Genomic DNA, 22,993 nt, shown 5'->3' on the forward strand with positions numbered 1-22,993 from the left:
CACAGGTATTGAGGAAAGTATGGTAGCTTTGGGGAGGAGATACCAGGTGGGAACCCAAACTAGTCCGTCTGGTCCCGCTCATGAATCTCCCCCATCAGGTCTGATTTAGCAAGGATTTTCCTATATCCATGTCGCGACTTCGGGGACGGGGAGACACTTGAGCATCTTAATTCAATTCCCCAGTGGTTTCCTTCCGCGCCTTTGCAGCCCCTCGTCCTTTAAGTTTTCGGGCTTGCAAGGCATTCCTCCGCCCACTGCCTTCCCGGCTCCGAGCAACTCCAGCTGCGCCAAAAGGGAGCGAGCCTTGCAGAACTGTTTGAGCGGAGCCTTCCTCGCGCGCAGCCAAGGGGCCGGGCCCCTCCTCCCCTCCTCGAACCAATAGGTGCCGAGCTTCATTTGCATATTTCTATAAAGCGCCGGCTTGGGCGGGGTGGGGGGCAAGCGCGAGTGTCTTGCCTCCGTGCCATTCCGAGGGCGCCCTCCGAATCCTCCCCGCCTTCGCACGGCACAACTTGAGGGGAAACTTTCCCGCACGGACGCCGCCCGCCACCTTGCGCTCGCGGAGCTTCTACCCCGGTCTCCGGAGCGATGGACAGGCGCGCGCTGCTGGCAGCCCTGTGCCTCGTCGCTCTTGCCTCCCAGCCCGCCGCCCCGAGCAGCAGCAGCGACGCCGCCGCCACCACCACCACCTCGGTCCCAAGTAAGTGCAGACCCGCTCGCAGCCCAGAGAGCGAAGCGGCCACGCGACCAGCGAGCGCTCTGCGAAGCGAACCTGGCTGGGGTTGGCGGGAGAGAAAGAGCTTTGCTGGCTTTGGGGTGGCGGGAGGGCGAGCAGTAGTAGCAGGTAGACGCGTCGAGCGGGCGGAGTGGAAGGGAACCCGCGGAGGCGGCTGAGGGGCAGAGAGGGCGGGAGGAGGACAAGCGGACGTCTGGAGCGCGAGGGTAAGGCGCTGGTCAGTCAGAAGCGGGCGCCAATTTTCGCGGTGGGTCTGGAAGGGCGGCTGACAGGGCGAGCTCTCTGGGAAGTAACGCGCGTCAGGGGACTTGGCTCCCAAGTTTTGAGCGCATGGGCGCCTCCGGCATCCCGGGACGGTGCCAAGTGTCAAGCGGGGAGGGGGGTGTTCGGAGAAGTTCATACCTGAGGATGGTAGGGAAAGGTATGCGCGGAAGCGCGGAGGACCCTGTAAGGGCTTGTGGCACAGTCCGCGTTTCCGCAAGCAATCCAGCCACGCGTCCGGCGCGCGCGGATGAGGCGACTTCAGTTTTTGCCCGGGACTGTGGAAGAAGCAGGTGTGCTGTTTGGTGGCGAACCTGCTCCGCCTGCTAGGGCTTCTCGGTGATGAGGCGCCCTTAAGAGGGCCTGCCGGTTGGACCATTGCGCGGCAGTTTTGTGCGTATTGGCGGGGAAATGTGAGGCGCCGCGGAAGGGAGAGAGGGGAAGAAGACGACCCTGGGGAAGGGCGAAGGGAATGGGAGTGGCGCCGGCGGTGGCGGGTTAGGATACATAAAGAAGTTGGGGAACGCTTGACGGGGTTACGATGCCGCAGCTCGAGGCCCTGCGGAACTTGAGCCGAAAAGGAAAGGCGCGCTGAGGCGAAGGGTTTGTGGGGCTCGGTGTGCGCGTCGGGGAGGCGCAGGTTCCGTGGCTCGGGGCGCGCACGCTGCGAGGCGCGAGCTTCCTTCCCGCCCCTCGGCTGCTTTTGCGCGCTTCCTTGTTGCTGCCCGCCGCCCTTCCTCGTGTCAGCGGCGCCGCCGCGTCAGGAGTGGGCAGGGCGGCTCTCCTGCTGCACCCGCGCGCCCCGGAGGAGTGTGCTGGGCGGGGAAGGGGCCCGCCGGCTGACGGCTGCTGCTGGTGACCGCTAGTAACTCCTCCGCTCGCGAGCCCAGGAATGCCTGGAACGTGGGCCAAGGTCACCCTGGTTCAAGGGCTGCTGGGAGCCGGTGCAGGCAGGGAAGGAGGGAGGGATCGTGCGCAGGGAGAGCGGCTGCCGCCTCGGCTCCAGCTTCCGTGCCGGGGAAAGCCTGGCTGGGATGCTCCCTGGAGGATGAAAGCGCCACTTAAGGGAGGGAGCGGGGAGGGAGGAAGTGCCTATGGAAAGTTGTGTAGTAACCAGAGAGAGAAGGGGAAAGCGCTGTTTCGCGGGTGTTTTGGTCTCCACAAGGTGCGTTGGAAGTCAGTCGTCTAGTCCTCATGCACGTGCATTTATGTTCTTGTGCCTGATGGAAGCACACCCCAATCTCCAGATGCAACCCTTAGAGAGCTGGGAAGAAAGCTAAAAGGATGGAAGAGAGATTGGCCATACACTAGATTTGCAGTTCAAGGCAGATAGATGGACAGTGGCTAAAATTCTTCTTTCCGCCCCTCACACAACCCACACAAAACTTGGCAAAGTGTTACCAGAGGGCTTCTCTAATCACTGCATGTTTTCTGTCTGCAAGATGTAGCCCTTGTTTTCTGGTATATATGCTCCTAGTAAAGTACTTTTGCTGAATACCACCACCCCATTGAGCTCCTTGGGGACGTTATTATTATTATTGCTTTTAAAAAGTGTTAGTAGGAGTTGCTAGAGTTGGTGAAAGTCCAGAGTTGCTTGTCCAGAAAAAGCACCTATTCATTGCTTTTTAGAAACGCCTTTCATGACTGTAGGCAACAAGTTACCATCTGGTAAGTTAATGTTCAGCGTTCAGGCCCAGTCACCCTGTGACCACATTCCAATTTTCATATGTTGCATTATTCCGGTCTTATGGCTGCATGAACAAAATGGCAGGACTAATGTGCTTTTAACAGATTTGTGATGGGTAGAAACAGCAAGTTCTGCCTTCCCTAGCTTCACATATTCTGAAGTCAAGGTTCATTTTACAGTTCGCTTGCTTGCTTAACAGGTTGTAGTGAAGAAGGAGATCCTTTAACCATGATCCTGGGTTCACACAACACACAAAACCAAACCTTGGCTTAGTTGCTGTGCCATACTGACATAATAAGCCTGGGAAGGAACAAAACAGAGGGAAATTCTCCTCTGGGAGGTAGCATGTTTGCATGATAATGGCAAACCAAATTCTGACTTACCATGGGATGTGAAGAAGGCAATAATTTGAGCACATGTGGATTCTTTCAGAGTTTCTGTCTCATGCTGCTCTGTGAATAACACTAGCATGCATGTCCTGACCAGGCTTCTTTATATGGGGGGGGGGGGCATTCACATCTATTTTGCATGTGTAAGGTGGCAGTTCCATTCCAGAAGTTACTACAATGGATTCAAACGCAGTGCAAGCATACCTGTGCTGTACCACTGCCCACTGGGAGGCCATCATAATAGACCAGCATTGTAGATCTAGAGGACATTGCGGGCAGCAGACATTTGGCCATGCCTCTGTTTATGAACTTAATCAGTTCCGGAAGTCTGTTCTTAAACCAAAACTGTTCTTAAACCGAGGCTCGCTTTCCCTAATGAGGCCTTCCGCTGCTGGTGCCCTTCCACCGTTTAGATTCTGTTCTTAGACCGAGGTAAAGTTCTCAAACTGGGACACTGTTTCTGGTTTTGCCAAGATTGTAAACCAAATCATTCTTAAACTGGACTTAAACGGGGTACTACTGTACTGTTAAGTCCTGTGTACTTCACCAGCAAAAGTTTAGGCCACCAGTCTAAACTGGGCAGAACAGGACCACACATCATCAGCTTGAAACGTTCTGTGCTATGCGCTGAAAGCACACATAGCTAAAATGCAGAAAATGAAAAGAATGACAAGAAGAACTCTTTAGTCAAGTAGGAAAACCCCAAAATATTTTCTTAATCCCCCTTGCAAAATACCTCACTTGCAACCAAGTTAAACACCAATTTCTCAAAGATTAGGCTTGGCCTCTAGTTCACCATCGAGTGTCAGTCGGTGGGCTTTTGTTCCTAATCAGTGAAGCTGTTTACAACATACCACTTGCCAGCCATTGATCACAGCATCTTTTGTGTGTCCTTCCTAGCGTGTTAGATCATAAAGTCAGTGAGTTACACTGCAGGAAGTTAAGTTAATCATGTAGCTTATTTAATATATATTTTCCTTATTTCCATAATAGAGGAAAATAATAACTACTTGAAAGGAACTTGGCAAAGCTTCATTTTATTGTGAATTGTAGAATTATAGAAAGTTTGTGACCGATAACTTAACATAACATTGGTCAGTTAACAGCTGAATTGAACTTCTTATCTGTAGCAGTTGTTTCCGGAATACAGTTTGTGTAAATGCTGATACAGTAGTTGCAAATTTTGAGTATTGTTGTTCATGTAAATTGTAGCAGTTTTGGGCACAAAGTTCAATAAATGCTCTCCTTCTGTGCTCAGCTGATATGAATGGTGGTTGCAATGTTTTATAGAGAATACTATTTCCCTGGTTTTAAACTAGCAGCCTTCTTTTCATTTTTAGTGGCTAATGAAGCGTCTCTCCTGGGAATTATAACAGCGTCAGGTGGAGTGTGGGGCTCATTGGAAAACATTAACTCCCTCCCTGATTGGAGGGTTTGATTGGGCCTCCAGCTGGTTGGCATTACAAATTGCATCAATAAAATAATAATTCTAATGCAAGTGTTAGTGTTGCATCCTGCTTTTGGTGCTTGACCCTGCTTTTGATGGTTACTAGCATTCCTACTACTGTATAAGTAATTGTACTTCAGAGGTAGGAAAAACATTCCCACTAACCTTTACTTGCTTGGTGAATTCTAGGATTCTAGGGCAGAGCTTTCCAAAGTTTTCATGTGGGTGACACACTTTTTAGACATACATCATTTCGCAACACAGTACTGTAATTCAGTTTTACTAGAAAACCAGAGCTTAAACTAACCCCTTTCCACCGGCCCCGGGAGGAGCGCGGGGAGCGTTCACGCAACACACCTGCACACTGCAGCTGACACACTAATGTGTCACGACTCAGTTTCTAAAGCTCTGTTCTAGGGTGTATAGACTGTTAGTCGGTCTAGACAGTTCATATTTATTTGAGCTCTTCAAAGGCGCTGTAGAAATCTTAATAACAGTCATATACTGCATAGAGGCGTGTATGCTATGTATACTTAGCTGGCAGGCAGTAATTCAAATGAAATAAGCTTGGCTTTTCATGCCAAGATGTCTTGCTAGGTATAAACTGGTAAAAGTTTTGTGTTTATGAAATTATATGCACTTACTGGAGTCGTAGAGTAGCTAAATATAGAAATGCAAAAGTGTAAATAAAATACAGACAGGGTGTTCTTCTTTGTGTTCCTGTTTGGAACAAGAACCTTTCATGACCAGAAGTCTATTACAGGGTTTCCTGTATGCATTCTGTATAGTTGAAGGCTCTTTTTATTCCATCCAGAAGTCTGTCGATTCATCACTTAATGGAGCAGCAAAGAGTTTGTTTTAACTTGGCTTAAGACCTACTCAACTATGAATTTCCTTTTCTTAGCGGGTAAAATGAATATTTAGCAATCTGTGATAAACCTAAAGAGGTACTTAAGAACTGGCAATAGGTTGAGGAGACAACGCATTTGTTTTGCAAGGCTACTGTGAGTAGTACTTGAGACTGAGAACAATGAGGTGCAAAAGCTGCCATAAAATATCATAAGCGGTAATGTGAACTAGCACCAGTCAGCTTAAAAACACATACAACCCTGTACCATTAAACAGCATAAACCTGGGAATGCCTGCCTGAACCAAAATTCTTCACCTAGGACTGAAGGAATAAAATGTATTTCTCTTGAAAGGGAGCTCCCTGAAGATGGCAGTGAGTCCTAGCAGGTTGAAAGGCATTATGTAAAATAAATAAATGGGGGGAAAATAATTCTAAAATTTATTTAGTTCTAATAAATGCACAGGGACACAGGTGGCGCTGTGGGTTAAAGCCTCAGCGCCTAGGACTTGCTGATCGAAAGGTCGGCAGTTCGAATCCCTGCTGCGGGGTGCGCTCCCGCTGCTCGGTCCCAGTGCCTGCCAACCTAGCAGTTCGAAAGCACCTCCGGGTGCAAGTAGATAAATAGGGACCGCTTCCCAGCGGGAAGGTAAACGGCGTTTCCGTGTGCAGCTCTGGCTCGCCAGAGCAGCGATGTCACACTGGCCATGTGACCCGGAAGTGTCTCCGGACAGCGCTGGCCCCTGGCCTCTTAAGTGAGATGGGCGCACAACCCCAGAGTCTTGTCAAGACTGGCCCGTACGGGCAGGGGTACCTTTACCTTTAATAAATGCACAATATGGTATGTGTGATCCCAGCCATACTAAAATATTTTCCTTCAGAGGCAGGGGAGCCAAAGAGTCACAGATTCCAAAGTCTGAGAATAATTTCCACAAAAATAAATGAGTTTAATTGCTTCCTTTACTTCCCTTCCACTACACACACCTTTTAGCCTTCCTGGCACCAATGCACAGAAGCCAGTGAGACAAAAGTCCTACTGATTTCAACCCAAGGAATATGGTGCTGGACTCATTTTGCAAATATACGCATGCTTAACTTTTAAATGGGAATACACCCTTTGAAAATGTTGGCATTTCTTCACCTAGAGCTTAGGTTAGGGTATTAAACATATAACTGTTAGAGAAACCATTGGCCTACTTGGATATGATGGGCTGAATCACCCTGAGACCTCCAGATTCCAGCGCAACATTCGTGATTTCAGTGGGAAAACCTGTCAGTTCAATATTTTTTGTGTATATACATCCTAGGATAAATGTAATAGCATGATAGTTTTTGTAAAGGTCGCAGAAAGTAAAATCTCGCCTAATTAAGAGTAATCCAAGTCTCTGTTGTATTTGTACACATATATTAGACGCTGTGGTTTCGTCATTTCCTTTGCTAGTTCTGAACAGCACTCCACAAATATGTTCCCAGAACATTGTGAAACTCTCATGTGAAACAACGAATTGAATACACAGTTAGATAAACAAGGCAGCTGTAGTACCAACATTTGCTATGTTATGAAAAGGTGAATAAATATTTGATAGGTAGAAGCAGACCAAGAGCTGCCTATTCAGCAAAGGACTGAGATTAGACCATGCTTAATGTTAAAATTAATCAATCTTCACTGCAAAATATATTGTCTGCCCCTTTTGTTAAAGAGCAAGATGGAAGCTGCTAGTGAAGTCTAAATGTCTTGATTCAAGTAAATTAAAATATTTGACGGTAGGGTTTATAGATAGCCAGGCACACAAGCCAGGAAAGCTTTTATAAACTGTGTTTTGTGAACTGTGCTGTGTACACACACATGCAGACAGGTTACTAATGTTTGTGAATCAACTTGCAAGGCTGAGCTAAGAAAAAAACCATTGGTAATGTGATAAATTTTAAAATTATAATAGTATGCGTTTTCTTTGTGCGGCAAATGATTTATATGCTGATGAATTCCATCGTAGCTAGGGATCGGAAACAGGGTGGCCCATCTGCCTCTTTAGCTGCTAATACAGCTGCTAAAGCAATGATAGCTGTGGGCTTGCCGGCAGCCTAGGAATGGGCAGGGGACAGAGGTCCACCATCCTCAATGAGAAGACCCTTCAAGAGAACTATGGCCACACAGGCTGTGTGTGCAATGCAGAACGATCACATTATTTGCTGGCATTCCTTTTCTTTTAAGTCATTTTAATGTTTTCATGTTTTGTTCTCACATTAGGGAGCACTACGGACAAAAAGTGGGACTTCAGCAGCATTGAGAGCAAATTTTCTTTAAGGTCACCTGGGAAACCTGATGAAGACACCTGCCTCATAGTTCCTGGCCAGGAAACCAGTGTTGCGCAGTGCAGCTTCAATCACACCAGTAAAACCTTTGTGGTTATACATGGATGGACGGTAAGAGGGGTTGCACTTCTCCTGGTGCTTCACAGTTGCTTTCTGATTCAGAGCGGTTTGAATAGAGTCTATTAGCGAATTTTCTGTATCATTCTCATATGCTATACCACTTCAAATAGTTGTCACATTTGTGGGTGGCAGATAGCCTTCTGAGCTCCATTTAGTGTTAAAAAGTCTTTAGACTTGTTCTCAGAAATACTGTACATATTATGTGTTTATAAGTAATTTGCAGCAAATATAATATTAAGCATAAAAAATAAGTGCAAGTAAATCAATAGGTACTGCTCCAGCAGGAAGGTAAACGGCATTTCCGTGCGCTGCTCTGGTTCGCCAGAAGTGGCTTAGTCATGCTGGCCACATGACCCGGAAACTGTACTCCGGCTCCCTCGGCCAATAAAGCGAGATGAGCGCCGCAACCCATATATATATATATGCAGGTTTTGGTGTCCTCGGGTGTCTTCCCGTGTAAAAGTTGGGGTGTCTAGGCGACGTTTCGACGAGGTCTCACTCGTCATCTTCAGGCTGGTGCTTTCGGCTTCTTGTTACTGGAACAGAGCAGGATCTCAGTGTTTGAGTTCCTATAAATACTGTTGAGGGGGTGTGGTGTATAGCCTCCAATGTTCTGGGCAGAGAGGAAGTTCCCAGGCTAGTGTGCCTTTTCTTCTTTTGTTCCTTAATTACTTGAGGGATATCTTGAGTGATTTCTTGAGTGATATCCTGAGTACCACTTAGGTGGGTCATTAGGTGTGGATTAGTTGCTAAAGTCTTTGTGTCTTGACCTCTTGAACTTTGTGAAGAGTTTTTCTGAGAAGATGGCTGTACTGCACTTAGTTGTGCTCTGGCTTGGCTTCGTGTATAGGGGCGAGCTGTGGTTTTGTGGCCTGTGTCAGCCAGATCTGTGTAGGGATTGCAGGGGGGTGCAGCATCCGGAGGTGCCACCATGGTTTGGCTACTGGATGGTGTCTGTAATTTATCTGTGGAGAGGGTCTGGGTTTGGGTCTGGTGTGGTTGATTGGTGATAGCGTTCTGTGTGCCTCTGGATCTGGTGTCAGTTTTTGTGGGGAGGGCTAATTTCCAGATGTCTGGCAAGCGGGATGTGTCGTCACGCTTGTTCATGTTGTGAGGGTGTTTCTCTATCTCGATGGCTTCCATGATTATTCTCTTGTGGTGATGTTCCATGTTAAAGAGCAATTTGGAATCTGCAAAATTAATTTCGTGTCCTGTTTCTTTCATGTGTTGGAAAAGAGAGGAAGTTTTTTCTTCTTTTTTGACGGCATTCTTGTGTTCTGCGATACGTGCATTTATTCGTCTGTTTGTTTGTCCAATGTACGTGGCTGGGCAGACTTTGCAGGGTATTTCATAGACCCCTTGGTTTTCCAACTGGATTTTATCCTTGGGGTTTCTGAGGATATTGGCTATTTTTTGGTTGGTGCAAAAGGCTGTTTTGATATTGTGTTTATGGAGGATTTTGCTAATTTTATCTGTAGTGCCCTTGATATAAGGAAGGAGGGCCATGCCATTGTTTTCTTCTGTGTCTTGGTTTTTGGGGGGTGTTAATTGCCAATGGATACCAGCAAAACAGGGTTACGAAGCTAATCCAAAAATAATCCTGGAAGCCATCGAGATAGAGAAACACCCTCACAACATGAACAAGCGTGACGACACATCCCGCTTGCCAGACATCTGGAAATTAGCCCTCCCCACAAAAACTGACACCAGATCCAGAGGCACACAGAACGCTATCACCAATCAACCACACCAGACCCAAACCCAGACCCTCTCCACAGATAAATTACAGACACCATCCAGTAGCCAAACCATGGTGGCACCTCCGGATGCTGCACCCCCCTGCAATCCCTACACAGATCTGGCTGACACAGGCCACAAAACCACAGCTCGCCCCTATACACGAAGCCAAGCCAGAGCACAACTAAGTGCAGTACAGCCATCTTCTCAGAAAAACTCTTCACAAAGTTCAAGAGGTCAAGACACAAAGACTTTAGCAACTAATCCACACCTAATGACCCACCTAAGTGGTACTCAGGATATCACTCAAGAAATCACTCAAGATATCCCTCAAGTAATTAAGGAACAAAAGAAGAAAAGGCACACTAGCCTGGGAACTTCCTCTCTGCCCAGAACATTGGAGGCTATACACCACACCCCCTCAACAGTATTTATAGGAACTCAAACACTGAGATCCTGCTCTGTTCCAGTAACAAGAAGCCGAAAGCACCAGCCTGAAGATGACGAGTGAGACCTCGTCGAAACGTCGCCTAGACACCCCAACTTTTACACGGGAAGACACCCGAGGACACCAAAACCTGCATTCCTGTACCCGTGAAAATCTACGAAAGCAAATATATATATATATATATATATATATATATATATATATATATATATATATATATGCAGGTTTTGGTGTCCTCGGGTGTCTTCCCGTGTAAAAGTTGGGTGTCTAGGCGACGTTTCGACGAGGTCTCACTCGTCATCTTCAGGCTGGTGCTTTCGGCTTCTTGTTACTGGAACAGAGCTCTGTTCCAGTAACAAGAAGCCGAAAGCACCAGCCTGAAGATGACGAGTGAGACCTCGTCGAAACGTCGCCTAGACACCCCAACTTTTACACGGGAAGACACCCGAGGACACCAAAACCTGCATTCCTGTACCCGTGAAAATCTACGAAAGCATATATATATATATATATATATATATATATATATATATATATATATATATATATATGCAGGTTTTGGTGTCCTCGGGTGTCTTCCCGTGTAAAAGTTGGGGTGTCTAGGCGACGTTTCGACGAGGTCTCACTCGTCATCTTCAGGCTGGTGCTTTCGGCTTCTTGTTACTGGAACAGCTCTGTTCCAGTAACAAGAAGCCGAAAGCACCAGCCTGAAGATGACGAGTGAGACCTCGTCGAAACGTCGCCTAGACACCCCAACTTTTACACGGGAAGACACCCGAGGACACCAAAACCTGCATTCCTGTACCCGTGAAAATCTACGAAAGCATATATATATATATATATATATATAAAATCTTCTATGGTTTTGTCATGGCATTTGGCTCGTACAGTAAAGCTTACTTACTTACTATACTAATACTGCTGAAATCTGTCCTCAGTGATTCCCATCCCCCTAAAATATACCTTAGATGCTGCTGTGATATAATTCCCTAATCAAACATGCTTTCCTCTTAGGTTCCCACACTGGAAACCTTTGAAAATTGTGTTAATCTTGTGTGTTCATACACTGCTTCCTTGGTTGGGGGGTCCCTGTGACAGCTTGAGACAGAATAATGTGGTTTCTATTCCTGTCTTGCAGGTGATTGGCATGTACGAGAGCTGGGTCCCCAAGCTGGTAAAGGCTCTGTATCAAAGGGAACCCCATTCAAATGTTATTGTCGTTGATTGGCTGTCTCGATCCAGCTTACATTATCCAGATTCTGCTGCCTACACAAAGGAGGTGGGAGAAGATGTTGCCAAGTTTGTTGACTGGCTGGAGGTAAGCAGTTGCATTCATTTTTAGTGCATAATACATTCAAGGAAGGTTAAAGGTGTAGAATATGTGCTATAAACGCTATATATTAAAGCATAACTATGCAGTCAGCGAAATCTAGCGATGCATCTCTTGTTGAAGTGTGCCACATGGGGCTGCAGGTGGGGCAATTACATGTTTAAATATTCTCCCAATGGAGGGAACGTTCTGCATATAGACTGGGCAGAAGGCCAGACTAGAGAACCTTCTTTCCATCCTATTGGATTTCTGTCCAGGGATTTTTTAATATGGAAGAACATCTGAGAATCCAAGCTGCAGCTTGAAGCGGTACACTTTGGCAAGGATCACACCTCTTTGTCCCTTTTTTTCTTTTCTTTGTCCTTAGTCTCCTGGTTATATATGAATAGTAGCCATGCTCCCCCAACCTTGGGTCTCCAGCTGTTTTTGGACTACAATTCCCATCATCCCTGACCACTGGTCTTGCTAGTTAGGGATGATGGGAGTTGTACCCTGCTCTAGCGCAAGTTGAGTGGGTTTGTGGTAGGCTTCCTGCTGTAGTATTTTTGGACTAAATCAGGGGTGAGGGCCACATTCTTGTATAGGTAACCTTCTGGGAGCGTCATTCCTGTGCTGGGAAGCACTGGAAGCAAAATTGGGCATAGCAGTCAATGTGAACTTTACCTTTGTACTGTAGGTTAGTACACACACACACACACACACACACACACACACACACTGTTCTGCAGCCTCCATCCAAGCAGGAAAGAGGCATGGTCAGAGTTCAAGGAGCCAATCCAAGCAGGCAAAAGCGCTCAATGAAGGTGCAAAGCAGCGCTGGGCATGACTTGTGTGTGTGTGTGTGTGTGTAGTCTGGGAGCAGCCCAAGTGCTAGGCTGGCCCCTGTCGCAAATCAGTTCATCGGCTGTTCAGTGTCAAGCAAGATAAAAACTATAGATTTAGAGCTTAATCTTTTTAATATGATTTTTCTTTCATAGGAGCAATTCAGTTACTCACTGAACAAAGTCCATTTGCTGGGATACAGCCTTGGTGCCCATGTTGCTGGCATTGCTGGGAGCCTGACCACTAATAAGATTAACAGAATTACTGGTAAGCTACTATTGATGCCATTGAGTTAAAAAAGGAAAGGTTGAATGCCGTGGTTCCTTCCATGTTACAAAATGAATTATCCTCAGAACAAAACCAGGAAAGGGTCATTAAAATGTTACATAAAGGCTTTACAACCTTTCTGAAATGGGGTGTAGTGCTAATAGTTATAGGATTCTGTTTCTAGCATCATCATCATCATCATCATCATCATCATTTATTATACCCCGCCCATCTGGCTAGGTTTCCCCAGTCATTCTGGGCGGCTCCCGAAGGATTAAAAACAGAATAAAACATCAAATGTTAAAAACTTTCCTAACAGGGCTGCCTTAAGATGTCTTCTAAAAGTCAGATAGTTATTTCCTTGACATCTGATGGGAGGGCGTTCACAGGGCAGGCACAGTTGAGAGCTATTTATATCTGTGGGAATTTTGCCATTGAACTGAATGAGAAATGGGGAGGAATTCATTGTTACACCAATCCATTGGTACAAGTATTTCTACTTTCCTGACAAAACAAATCTCCCCTGTCCTCCCACTAGGGTTCTTCCAATCCTCTAGAGTGAATTTGCGGAAAGAGAGGGGGCAGAGGCTAGTGGGAGACCTTGCACTGGCTTCTGCTAGAATGCAAGGTTAGGTGAATCCAGCCTATGGAACTCTACCACTAATATTCATTCTTTTAGACCAGAGTTTTCCAAATTGTGTGTTGCGACACATTAGTGTGCCGGCTTCAGTGTGTAGGTGTGTCATGTGAACGCTCCCTGCACTCCTCCTGCAGCTGCAAAGGGGTTAGTTTAACTTCTGGTTTGCTAGTAAACAGTTTGAATTACTGTGTCGCGAAATGATGCACCATATGTTTTTAAAAAAGGGTATCACCAACATGAAAAGTTTGGGAAGCTCTGTTTTAGACAATGTGCCGTACAAAAGCATCGTACTTACAGGGATTTCTAACAGTTTTCTTCCCTCCTAAGGTTTAGATCCTGCTGGCCCTAACTTTGAATATGCTGAGGCATCCGAACGCCTTTCCCCAGATGACGCTGTCTTTGTAGATGTCTTGCACACTTTCACAAGGGGGTCCCCAGATCGCAGCATTGGAATACAGAAACCTGTTGGGCATGTTGATATCTACCCTAATGGAGGTATCTTCCAACCTGGTTGCAACGTGGCGCAAGCCCTGCTCCTGATTGCAGAAGGAGGACTTCAAGGTGAGTTTTCAAGTCTGGTTGTTGATAAAGGCATAAATATGACCGAAAGCTAGTGGTTAATTGTGTTCATATGTGCTACTGAACATTAAATTCTTCTGAAAACTTGCTTCCCTTTTTTCAGATCCTTCGCAGAAACATCCATTCATTTTATACTGTTTCTTGTTTGAATTCACGCTTATTCCAAGTTTAGCTAGATTTTTTTTTTTTAGTTTCCCAATCAAATTATCAATTCTCAACAGTGTCATAGAATACATCATTCTTAAATGTGTCAGAAACACTCATTTTTAATTTATGATAGCTTAATCAACTATGGGACGCGGGTGGCACTGTGGGTTAAACCACAGAGCCTAGGACTTGCTGATCAGAAGGTCAGCGGTTCGAATCCCCGCAATGGGGTGAGCTCCCGTTGCTTGGTCCCTGCTCCTGCCAACCTAGCAGTTCGAAAGCACCTCAAAGTGCAAGTAGATAACTAGGTACTGCTCCAGCGGGAAGGTAAACGGCGTTTCCGTGCGCTGCTCTGGTTCACCAGAAGCGGCTTAGTCATGCTGGCCACATGACCCGGAAGTTGTACGCCGGCTCGCTCGGCCAATAAAGCGAAATGAGCGCCGCAACCCCAGAGTCGGTCACGACTGGACCTAATGGTCAGGGGTCCCTTTACCTTCAAGGTAATAGTATTTAACCTATATCATATATATGTGAGAATTGATCTTCATGCTGGTCCCTATTACATTGGTTATTTCTTCTTATCTATAGTGAAAATCCTTACATTGGAACGAGCAGAAAAATCACATTTCTTCTTTTTCTAGGGGGGAAATCTGCATCATTGAAACTTACTGATTTTGGCCTCCAAAAAGTCAAAACTGGAGGCCATTTACTGCGCCTGCATATATTGTATATGTTTAACAAAGGGCACGCATCTGTAAGCTGTGCATCTGTAACATAAAGACTTCCTTTTCCTTAAAGACGCAGATCAGCTGCTGAAATGCTCCCATGAACGCTCCATTCACCTATTCATCGATTCCCTCTTGTACGAGGAGAAACCAATCATGGCCTATCGCTGCAACTCAAAAGAAGCGTTTGACAAAGGGCTCTGCTTGAGCTGCAGAAAGAACCGCTGCAACAACTTGGGCTACAAAGCCAACAGAGTAAGAAGCAAGAGGGGCACCAAGATGTACCTGAAGACTCGAAGTCAAATGCCTTACAAAGGTAAAAGTGGTGACTTTCTCTATTCTAATCTCTGGGGGTTTTTTGTGCATGAATATAAATAATTTAAAGAGAATGATGGAAAAGCCTGGTAGTTCTCTTGCAGAGGCACTACCTATTCAAAGGAGTTTGTGCAGGAACCTTCCACCTGAATCATGCCTCTCCTTCCCCGAGTAAGGAGAGAAGCAGGCTGCAGCTGTACCAGCTGTTTTGTCTGGATCTGACATTGTTAATTTCGCTGGTCGCCCACCTCTGAACTGAGTTGGGTCTCCCCTCGATAACAGCTGGAAGCAATCTAGCCCAGTGTTTCCCAACCTTGGGTCTCCAGCTGCTGTTGGACTACAATTCCCATCATCCCTGACCATTGGTCTTGCTAGCAAGGGATGATGAGAGTTGTAGTCCAAAAACAGCTGGAGACCCAAGGTTGGGAAACACTGATCTAGCCTACCTCAGATACTGGCACAGACTAAATGCCTCTGAGGGCCATATTCCTACTAAGCTCTTCTGGTTAGAGCAACTAAAAACAAGTGGCTGGGTGCAAAAGTGTCACAATAAGTTTAGGGCTTAAAATCTCCAAATGGAGAAATATTTGGCCCTGAGTTCACATGACCTTAGAAATTGGATCTTTGACCAGAATGCCAATCAAGATAGAGCATCCATTATAGCTGCTTGTTACTCTTCCTGGTACCCCAAATTAAGATCAACCATTCAAGACCTTGAGACACTGACTTTCCCATGACTGAGTGGGGCATTTGTTGAACTAAGGTTCCAACAGTTGCCCTCAGCATACTTAGAGGGGAGATACCTGGGAATTCCCAATATGGAACGCAAATGCATTGATGGATGCAATCAGGTTGAGGATATCATGTGCTAACTGCTAATTTGCCCCCACTGTATACAGTATAGGGCCAATCCCCCTAGGAAGTGGCAGTCGAACTCTGATAAAGATCTACAGATGACACACCTGGTACCCAAATTTGCTCTGGCAGCTAAGAAGCTCCATTCCAGACATGTTAATGCTCTCTAATTTTAAAATTTCATGCTGTAAACTTTTTATGCTGCAGACATTTATAGGGTATGTCATGCAATTTCAGAGGAAAGCTTTGCCTTGCCCTCAGCTGTACATTGTAAAGGCCTTTGGCTATGCACAATAAATTGACTGATTGATTGATTGATTGACATTGTTAATTCATTCCATTATTGTCCAGAATCCAGTCACAATGCAAAAAAACAGCATTGTTTGCAGATATGAGATAATCAGATAAAGTTCTATGATTGGGTATAAATTGATTTATTTGTTAAATTTATACCCCACCTTTCCATCACATGATACAGAAGGTGTTTATCAGTGGATTTTATGATCTTTTCTTAATTCATAGAGAATAAATCTTACAAAACTGACTTTGTGACTTGCATTCAGAAGTATTGATATGCTTGAATAAAAGTAGTGGCTTCTAACTCAAGATAATAAAAAGAATTGAATTTAGGTTTTTCATCTGTTGCTTTTGTCTCTCTTTTTGTTGCTTAGTCTATCATTACCAAGTCAAGATCCATTTTTTCGCAAAGGTGAATACAACCAAGAAAGACCAGCAGTTCCGTCTCTCTTTCTATGGCACGAAGGATGAAAGTGAGAATATTGCAATTTCACTGTGAGTATTGACAAACAACTGCATTTCTTTTGGGTAGTAGAAAAACGTTAAATGTATGGACGTACAGACAGACACACAGAGTTATACAAAGACTCTATAATCAATCAGTCATGCAGAGGCTTGCTTCTCAGTCTGCATCTTGTAGTCTGCCTGAGTCCAAAACACACAACTCAAAACACTTCTGCATACAAAGGCAGCCATCCAGTTTGAGAAATCGTTAAAGAGCTAAGCAACTATGCAGGGCAGAGAGTAAAATCACTTTGCCTCTTTCTGTATTATGGGACTCAATTGACCAGGTATGGCAAAAGCTTCGGAGTTGCGTTGTGTAAATGATAAAGCTATGAGTAGAAGTCATACGTGTTGTTCTTTGTGTACGCAGATCTCCACCCATTCACTTTAAAGTAAAATAAAATGAAGAGTTCAGTAGGCGCTGTATTTATATGCCCTTATGTCTCGTGACTTAATCACATAGATAACTGAATTTTTATTGCCGAGTTCCTCTAATCATATCTTTGTGTACAAAGATTACAGTCACGAGGCAGTTAGTGGCACCTAAGTCCACCAGAGATTTAAAATTAAATCTGAACTTCCTTCTCCCATGTGAGATTCTGTGGGCAGACGTAGTCTAATACAGTGGTACCTTGGGTTACAGACAGTTCAGGTTACAGACGCTTCGGGTTACAGACCCCACTAACCCAGAAATAGTACCTCGGGTTAAGAACTTTGCTTCAGGATGAGAACAGAAATCGTGCTCCGGCAGCAGCGGGAGGCCCCATTAGCTAAAGTGGTGCTTCAGGTTAAGAAGAGTTTCAGGTTAAGAACAGACCTCCAGAACAAATTAAGTTCTTAACCCGAGGTACCACTGTAATGGTATTGAACAATGGGTTCTGTCTCTACTTCTTGCTCTTGTTTCGAGTCATCTCAGCTTGGTCTGTTGCAAGTCACTGTCCCACCTTCTCTCTCGTGTGCCTGTGTGGATGCTAAAATAAGGATTGACATAGTGGGTAGAATTGATTATTTAGTGGAACATCTTTGCTCCTATACATGTTTGATACGATGTGTGCTATGTCCTATGAGCCAGCACCTTAGTCTTTTCCATGTTTCCTCATTTAAGAAACAACTGCATTCTCAGATAACTGAATTCTTACAAGGTTTCAGGGAAGTATTGCCTAAGCATAGATTTTCTTTTTTAACAGGCCTGAGATCTCCACAAACAAAACTCATTCGTTCCTGATCTACACAGAGGTTGACATTGGGGACTTGCTCATTGTCAAAATCCAGTGGGAGAAAGGCTCATTTCTCGACTGGGCCGATTGGTGGGGTACCCCTGAGTTTGGCATCCAAAAAGTCAGAGTCAAGGCTGGAGAAACCCAGAAAAAGTAAGAGAATGGATTGTGCCATGTATGTGTGTGTGTGTGTGTGTGTGTGTGTGTGTGTGTCATTTACCTTGCAGCGCATTTTGCTTTCATCTAGGACTAGTTGCCATCTATCCATTCTCTGTGAAAGTGGTATGCTGAAATTTTCTGTGGATGGGAAACCCAGATGAGTTCAGGCAGGGCTGGTGAACCTGTGGCCCTCCATCATGGCCCATGGTCAGGGAACATGGGATTTATAATCCAGCAATATCGGAGTTCCACGGGTCCACCAGACTTGAGTTAAAACATCTCTACTAGCAGAGTTGAGAGAGACCTTGGCACCATGAGGTGCACCATGTGAGCGAAAGGCAGTTCTTCTCATGCAAGGGAGACTCCCCTCACCACCACCAGCCTGCCACACCATATCCCACATTGTTTGAGGGTCCTCTGACTCTTCTGATAAGCTGCTTTGGGGATGCTGGAGGATGGAGAGGAAAAGCCCATTCAGTGAGCGGAATACTTGGCGCTCTCTGGACATTTTAGACCATGGGTTGGCAAACTAAGGCCCGGGGGCTGGATCTGGCCCAATTGCCTTCTAAATCCGGCCCACGGATGATCCGGGAATCGGCATGTTTTTACACGAGTAGAATGTGTGCTTTTATTTAAAATGCACCTCTGGGTTATTTGCGGGGCATAGGAATTCGTTCATTTCTTTCCTCAAAATATAGCCCGACCCCCACCCCACCCCCACAAGGTCTGAGGGACAGTGGACCGGCCCCCCGCTAAAAAAGTTTGCTGACCCCTGTTTTAGAGTGTCTCCCAATCAGAGTAGACAATATTGAGCTCTATTAGCCAATGGACTGTCTTGATATAAGGTAGTTCCATACAGTCAGACTCCCAGAGAGAGCATAGAAGTGGGCTTCCTGTCCTCTAGAGTGCAAGGAATCATCAATAGATTATGCAGCAAGCAAGGAGGAAATGCTGTGATATGGTCCAGTAAAAGTTTTACCATATAGTTTTGCTGACAGTCTCAATAGGATAATCAGCAAGCAACATCCCCCCTCCCCCGGTGTTTTTCTAATTTAGTCTTCTGTTAAAGATCAGACTTCAGTGGGAGTATATAATTGTAATTATATACTGCACTATACAGTGGAAGCTTGCAGTATTAAATGTTTTACAAAATATGGTCCAGGATGGTATTTTTAATGTCACAAAATCTTTGTGGTTTGTAAGCATAACTTGCTTCTCTGGAATAATTGAAAGTGCCATATGTATAATTTCATCATAGAAGAAATAAAGTAACATGTTAACCTGTCTCCTCCCCGCAATTATAAAATGCCACTATTCAGAAGACTTTTCCAGTGTAAGAAACAGATTAAATAGCAAGAGATAAGACGTTGCATTTAGGATGGTGTATTAATAGCTGTTTCGGGAAAGAGCTATGGTAATATTCTGTGTACTCTGCAGGTTGGTGTTCTGCTCTCGCGATGGATTCTCTTACCTCAAAAAAGGAGGTGGAGCTGTGGAATTCGTGAGATGCCTTGGAAAAAACTCCATTGATCACGATTCATGGTAAGAACTTTGCAGCTGCATCACTGAGAACTCGGTCATGAGTGATGAGTTGCCACCACCTTTCTCACCATGGGTGAGGCAGGGCAGTGGCGGGTTTGGAACTGCACAGGAAAAGTGGCAGACATGATCCAGCAGCACTTCTGCCGGTGCGCCCTCACAGCCCTTACATCATCACTGCTCTGCCCCATCTCAGTCTGATTCAGGCAAGCTGCAGCAGGGGCATTGTTAGTTAGCAGGGTTAGTATCTTGAGTACAGCAGCTCCACCCCACCACACAGGTCACTGTAGAATCCAACCCATGCCTGCTCTTCCTAAATGGTGATTAAGAGCCAAGTTCCATTATAAGCGAAATCAGGCGATGCACTCTTGCTAGACTGTACCTCAGTGACAGGGGGCCATTTAGGGCCAGAGGTGCCACCTTGAGAGCGATTAGGTCGGTGTGTGTATGTGTGAGCATCGTGCCTCCCTCCCTAAGCTGGGCAGAATCTTTCTGGGGTTTGGGAAGGAGGTGCCAGAGGAACATTTAAGGGGCTAGCCTAGATCCCCTAGTCCACTGACTGCACATACTGCAGGGTTCTCCTCGTTCTGTATGTAACCTGCTAGGGCATTGTACAGAAAGTCAAACATAATGCTTCTCTCTGACTATGTGCAGGCATCCTCCCATGGGATATAATTCAAACATATGCTCTGCATTCTGAGGGAGAGGGGAAAAAGCACAAACCACCAAATACCTGTGGGAATGTTTAGGGGTGCAGGAGAGGATACATTGTTTGATTATATCCTTTCCAACTTGTGCTAACAAGTTCTACAATTTAGCTGAGTAACATTCCCCTTTTTAAACTTGCACAGCGGATGCGTTTGCACAGGCTCGCTAAAGCCTCTAAAATACGTTTCCTTGGTAATTCCCCATTTAGTCCCTCACAAAAAGATAGACAGGACACAGTCTTCTATAAAAGTATAAAAAGAGTTTACTTACACATTCTGTTCACAAATGGATCCCAGAAGGCAGACCTAAGTTACAAAAGTAATATACACCTGGAAACTATGGTCAGAGAGAGAGAGAGAGAGATGGCTGACCAGTCCTGCTCTTTGGTTACCTTTGCAGGTGAGGTCATACCTAACTCTAGTCACATGCAGAGGAAGTCTGTCCCAGCCTAGGAGAAAGTTCCAACTGGCTGGTCCAGACATCCCCGTTTATGTCCACTCTAGGGATGTTGTACTTGACTGTTCTTGTGTTTCACATCCCACAATACTGAACCCTGGTGGGCTCATGCCAACAAGCTATTTTAACTGCCCCCTCTTCTGCCTTCTGTCAGCAGTTCCCACCTCCACCCCCAAGTTCAATCCTGCTGTGCCCATGGATCTCATGTTCCTCTTTCTTTGCCACCCCATTGTTTTCTTTTTAGAGACCAGGTCAAGTCACGAAATAAATATCAGCGCTTGAGTTCCTCGAAGACTAGCAAGTGGGTGAAGAAGTTCCATTCAGGGAAAGAGCCAATATGTTGGCTGTTCGGGAGCTGAACCCATTGAAATATTTATTGGTCTTCTGCAATGCTGTCTACTTTCTTCGTTGCTCTAAGAGACTCTCGCCCAACCCAGGCTCTAGACTGGTTGCACCAGAATGCGGTTGGGGTTGCCCAGTTGAACGCATACCCAACTGAAATGAATGCAGTGCAATAGACAACATTTTCAACGAGAATTCAAATCTTCACTGTATTCCCAATCCAGCAAATGATATGCATGCAGAAGCCTGCTTAAAATATGGGGATGCCCTTATGTGGGTCAGAGCATTTTTGTGCACATTAGCCAACTGTTCTTTTTTTAAAGAAGCCTCTCACATTGCATTGAGAGCAAACTACCATAATTTTCACACCACCCTGTTACAAAGTTTTTCACTTTTTTATAATGTACTGTGTGTAAAAAAAAAACCAAAACTATTTATTGAAAGGCTAGATATTTCAACTGATGAGTTTGTATTTTTATAGGTTTTTTTAATGATCACTTGGACATTTTGCTGGAAAATTTCCATTCAGGTCATTCATTCAGTGTTGCATCCTTTGACTGAAAGGCAGTAATTTCACTTGAAGGGGGAGGGCAATACATAGAGTTCTCACTTAACATATTCCTGTTATATACATTTCTTCTCCAACCCTGAGCATGACTGAAAGACTGCAGGGTGAAGTCTCTGCAGTTGGTCAGCACTTATGTACACTTAGGTATTACTTATTGAACACTTACTTTTTAAATAGGATAATAAATTTTCCAGAGAAGAAGCTAGCATTTTTTTTAATGTCCTATCTTCATTTTTTAAAACAAGAATGCAGTGCATCTGTATAAAAAACATATGCATTCTCTGGCACTGTACCAAGCAATTAGTAAAAAGGAGTAACAGTGTGTTAAAAGATTGCAGGAACACTATTTCCGTTATCATTTTCAATTTGACAACTCCTAGTCTTGAGCAATTGTTACAGCTGCAATCATTGTTCCTAGGACTAGAATAAAGGACAAACACCTCTTCGTTGCTGGTATTCTTAAATTTGGGGATGGAACCTCTTTGTTGCTCAGCAATATGAAGAACAGCAGAAGCTTGAATCACAGTGTTTATCTGAAATCATCCAGGTTTTAACCAAAAGCAGTATTGCACACTTTTAGAATATGCACACTTTCAGAATATGCACAAGCATTACACCCTTTGAATCAGAAAGTCATGGACACATGGACAAAAGCTATAAAACAAAGGGGTCTTAAGAAGTATTTACTAGAATGCTCAGAATACTTTAGTAATCATTTCCGTTTTGTAGCCGATAACTCAGTTAAAACAAAAAGCTGTTGTTTTATGAGGATACCTGAAAAAGCATACCTGGAAATATATATGTACTGACCTTCTATCTCTTGTTCTGAGGGGCTATCTGACATCTAATATTCATTGTTTGAGCAAAAACATGTCACAAATAAATTGTTACCCAAATTCTGTGTGTGGTGACAAAACTGTGGTCCAGTACGCACATACCCCAGTCTAACACAACAGAAACTGCATCCTTCAAGAACATTCTTTTTAAAAAAGAATTTATAATAGTTTAGTTGGCTCAAAAATGATTTCTATGCCCTGATGAACCATGGTGTAGGCAGGATGATTTTGAGTTTGATAACTAAGTATTGAAGGAGATCTATAAAGATAAGGCAGTGTTTCTTCTTGACGAAAGTTCATACTTCCATTTTCAAATTCCTGAAAAGTGAGGGTTCAGTATCTATAAATGTATTATGAATTGCACATTTCAAGGCAAAATCAAATATAAATATCAACAGCATTTGATCACCAAATGGTGAAGTATTTTATATGTGAGAAAATAATACTAGGCTTTAAATGTTCTTATTTATTATCTGTAAAATACCTGTATGTATATGTGCCAAAAGGTTAGTTTGTATATATTGCTGAAGTTATCACGGCTATATGCATAATAAAAAAGTGCCAATTTTTCTAAATGAGAAATTATCAATCAGTTATATGAAAAATGCTGCAATGAAAAACCTTTCCCCCTCCTCAAGATGCATCTCCATTTTGTACTACACTGAAATATGAAAGCTTATTAAAAGTTAATTTAGAATGAAA

General features: G+C 44.6%; 1 protein-coding gene across 2 annotated transcripts; it reads left to right on the forward strand.

Moving 5' to 3' along the window:
* The first annotated feature begins 429 nt into the window (after window positions 1-429).
* Window positions 430-22,993, forward strand: LPL (lipoprotein lipase). Of its 2 annotated transcripts, none has more exons than XM_081894430.1 (10): window positions 430-700; window positions 7,616-7,791; window positions 11,124-11,303; window positions 12,293-12,404; window positions 13,372-13,605; window positions 14,569-14,811; window positions 16,337-16,457; window positions 17,654-17,836; window positions 19,280-19,384; window positions 20,790-22,993. In XM_081894430.1, coding segments are annotated over exons 1-10 (1,467 nt in total). In that variant the 5' UTR covers window positions 430-588; the 3' UTR covers window positions 20,791-22,993. The 2 variants fall into 2 exon arrangements, with proteins under 2 accessions (XP_081750556.1, XP_081750557.1); XM_081894431.1 differs by lacking the exon at window positions 430-700 and adding an exon at window positions 1,233-1,290.

This window comes from Podarcis melisellensis (assembly GCF_964234715.1).
Source record: "Podarcis melisellensis genome assembly, chromosome: 17".
NCBI lineage: Eukaryota > Metazoa > Chordata > Lepidosauria > Squamata > Lacertidae > Podarcis > Podarcis melisellensis.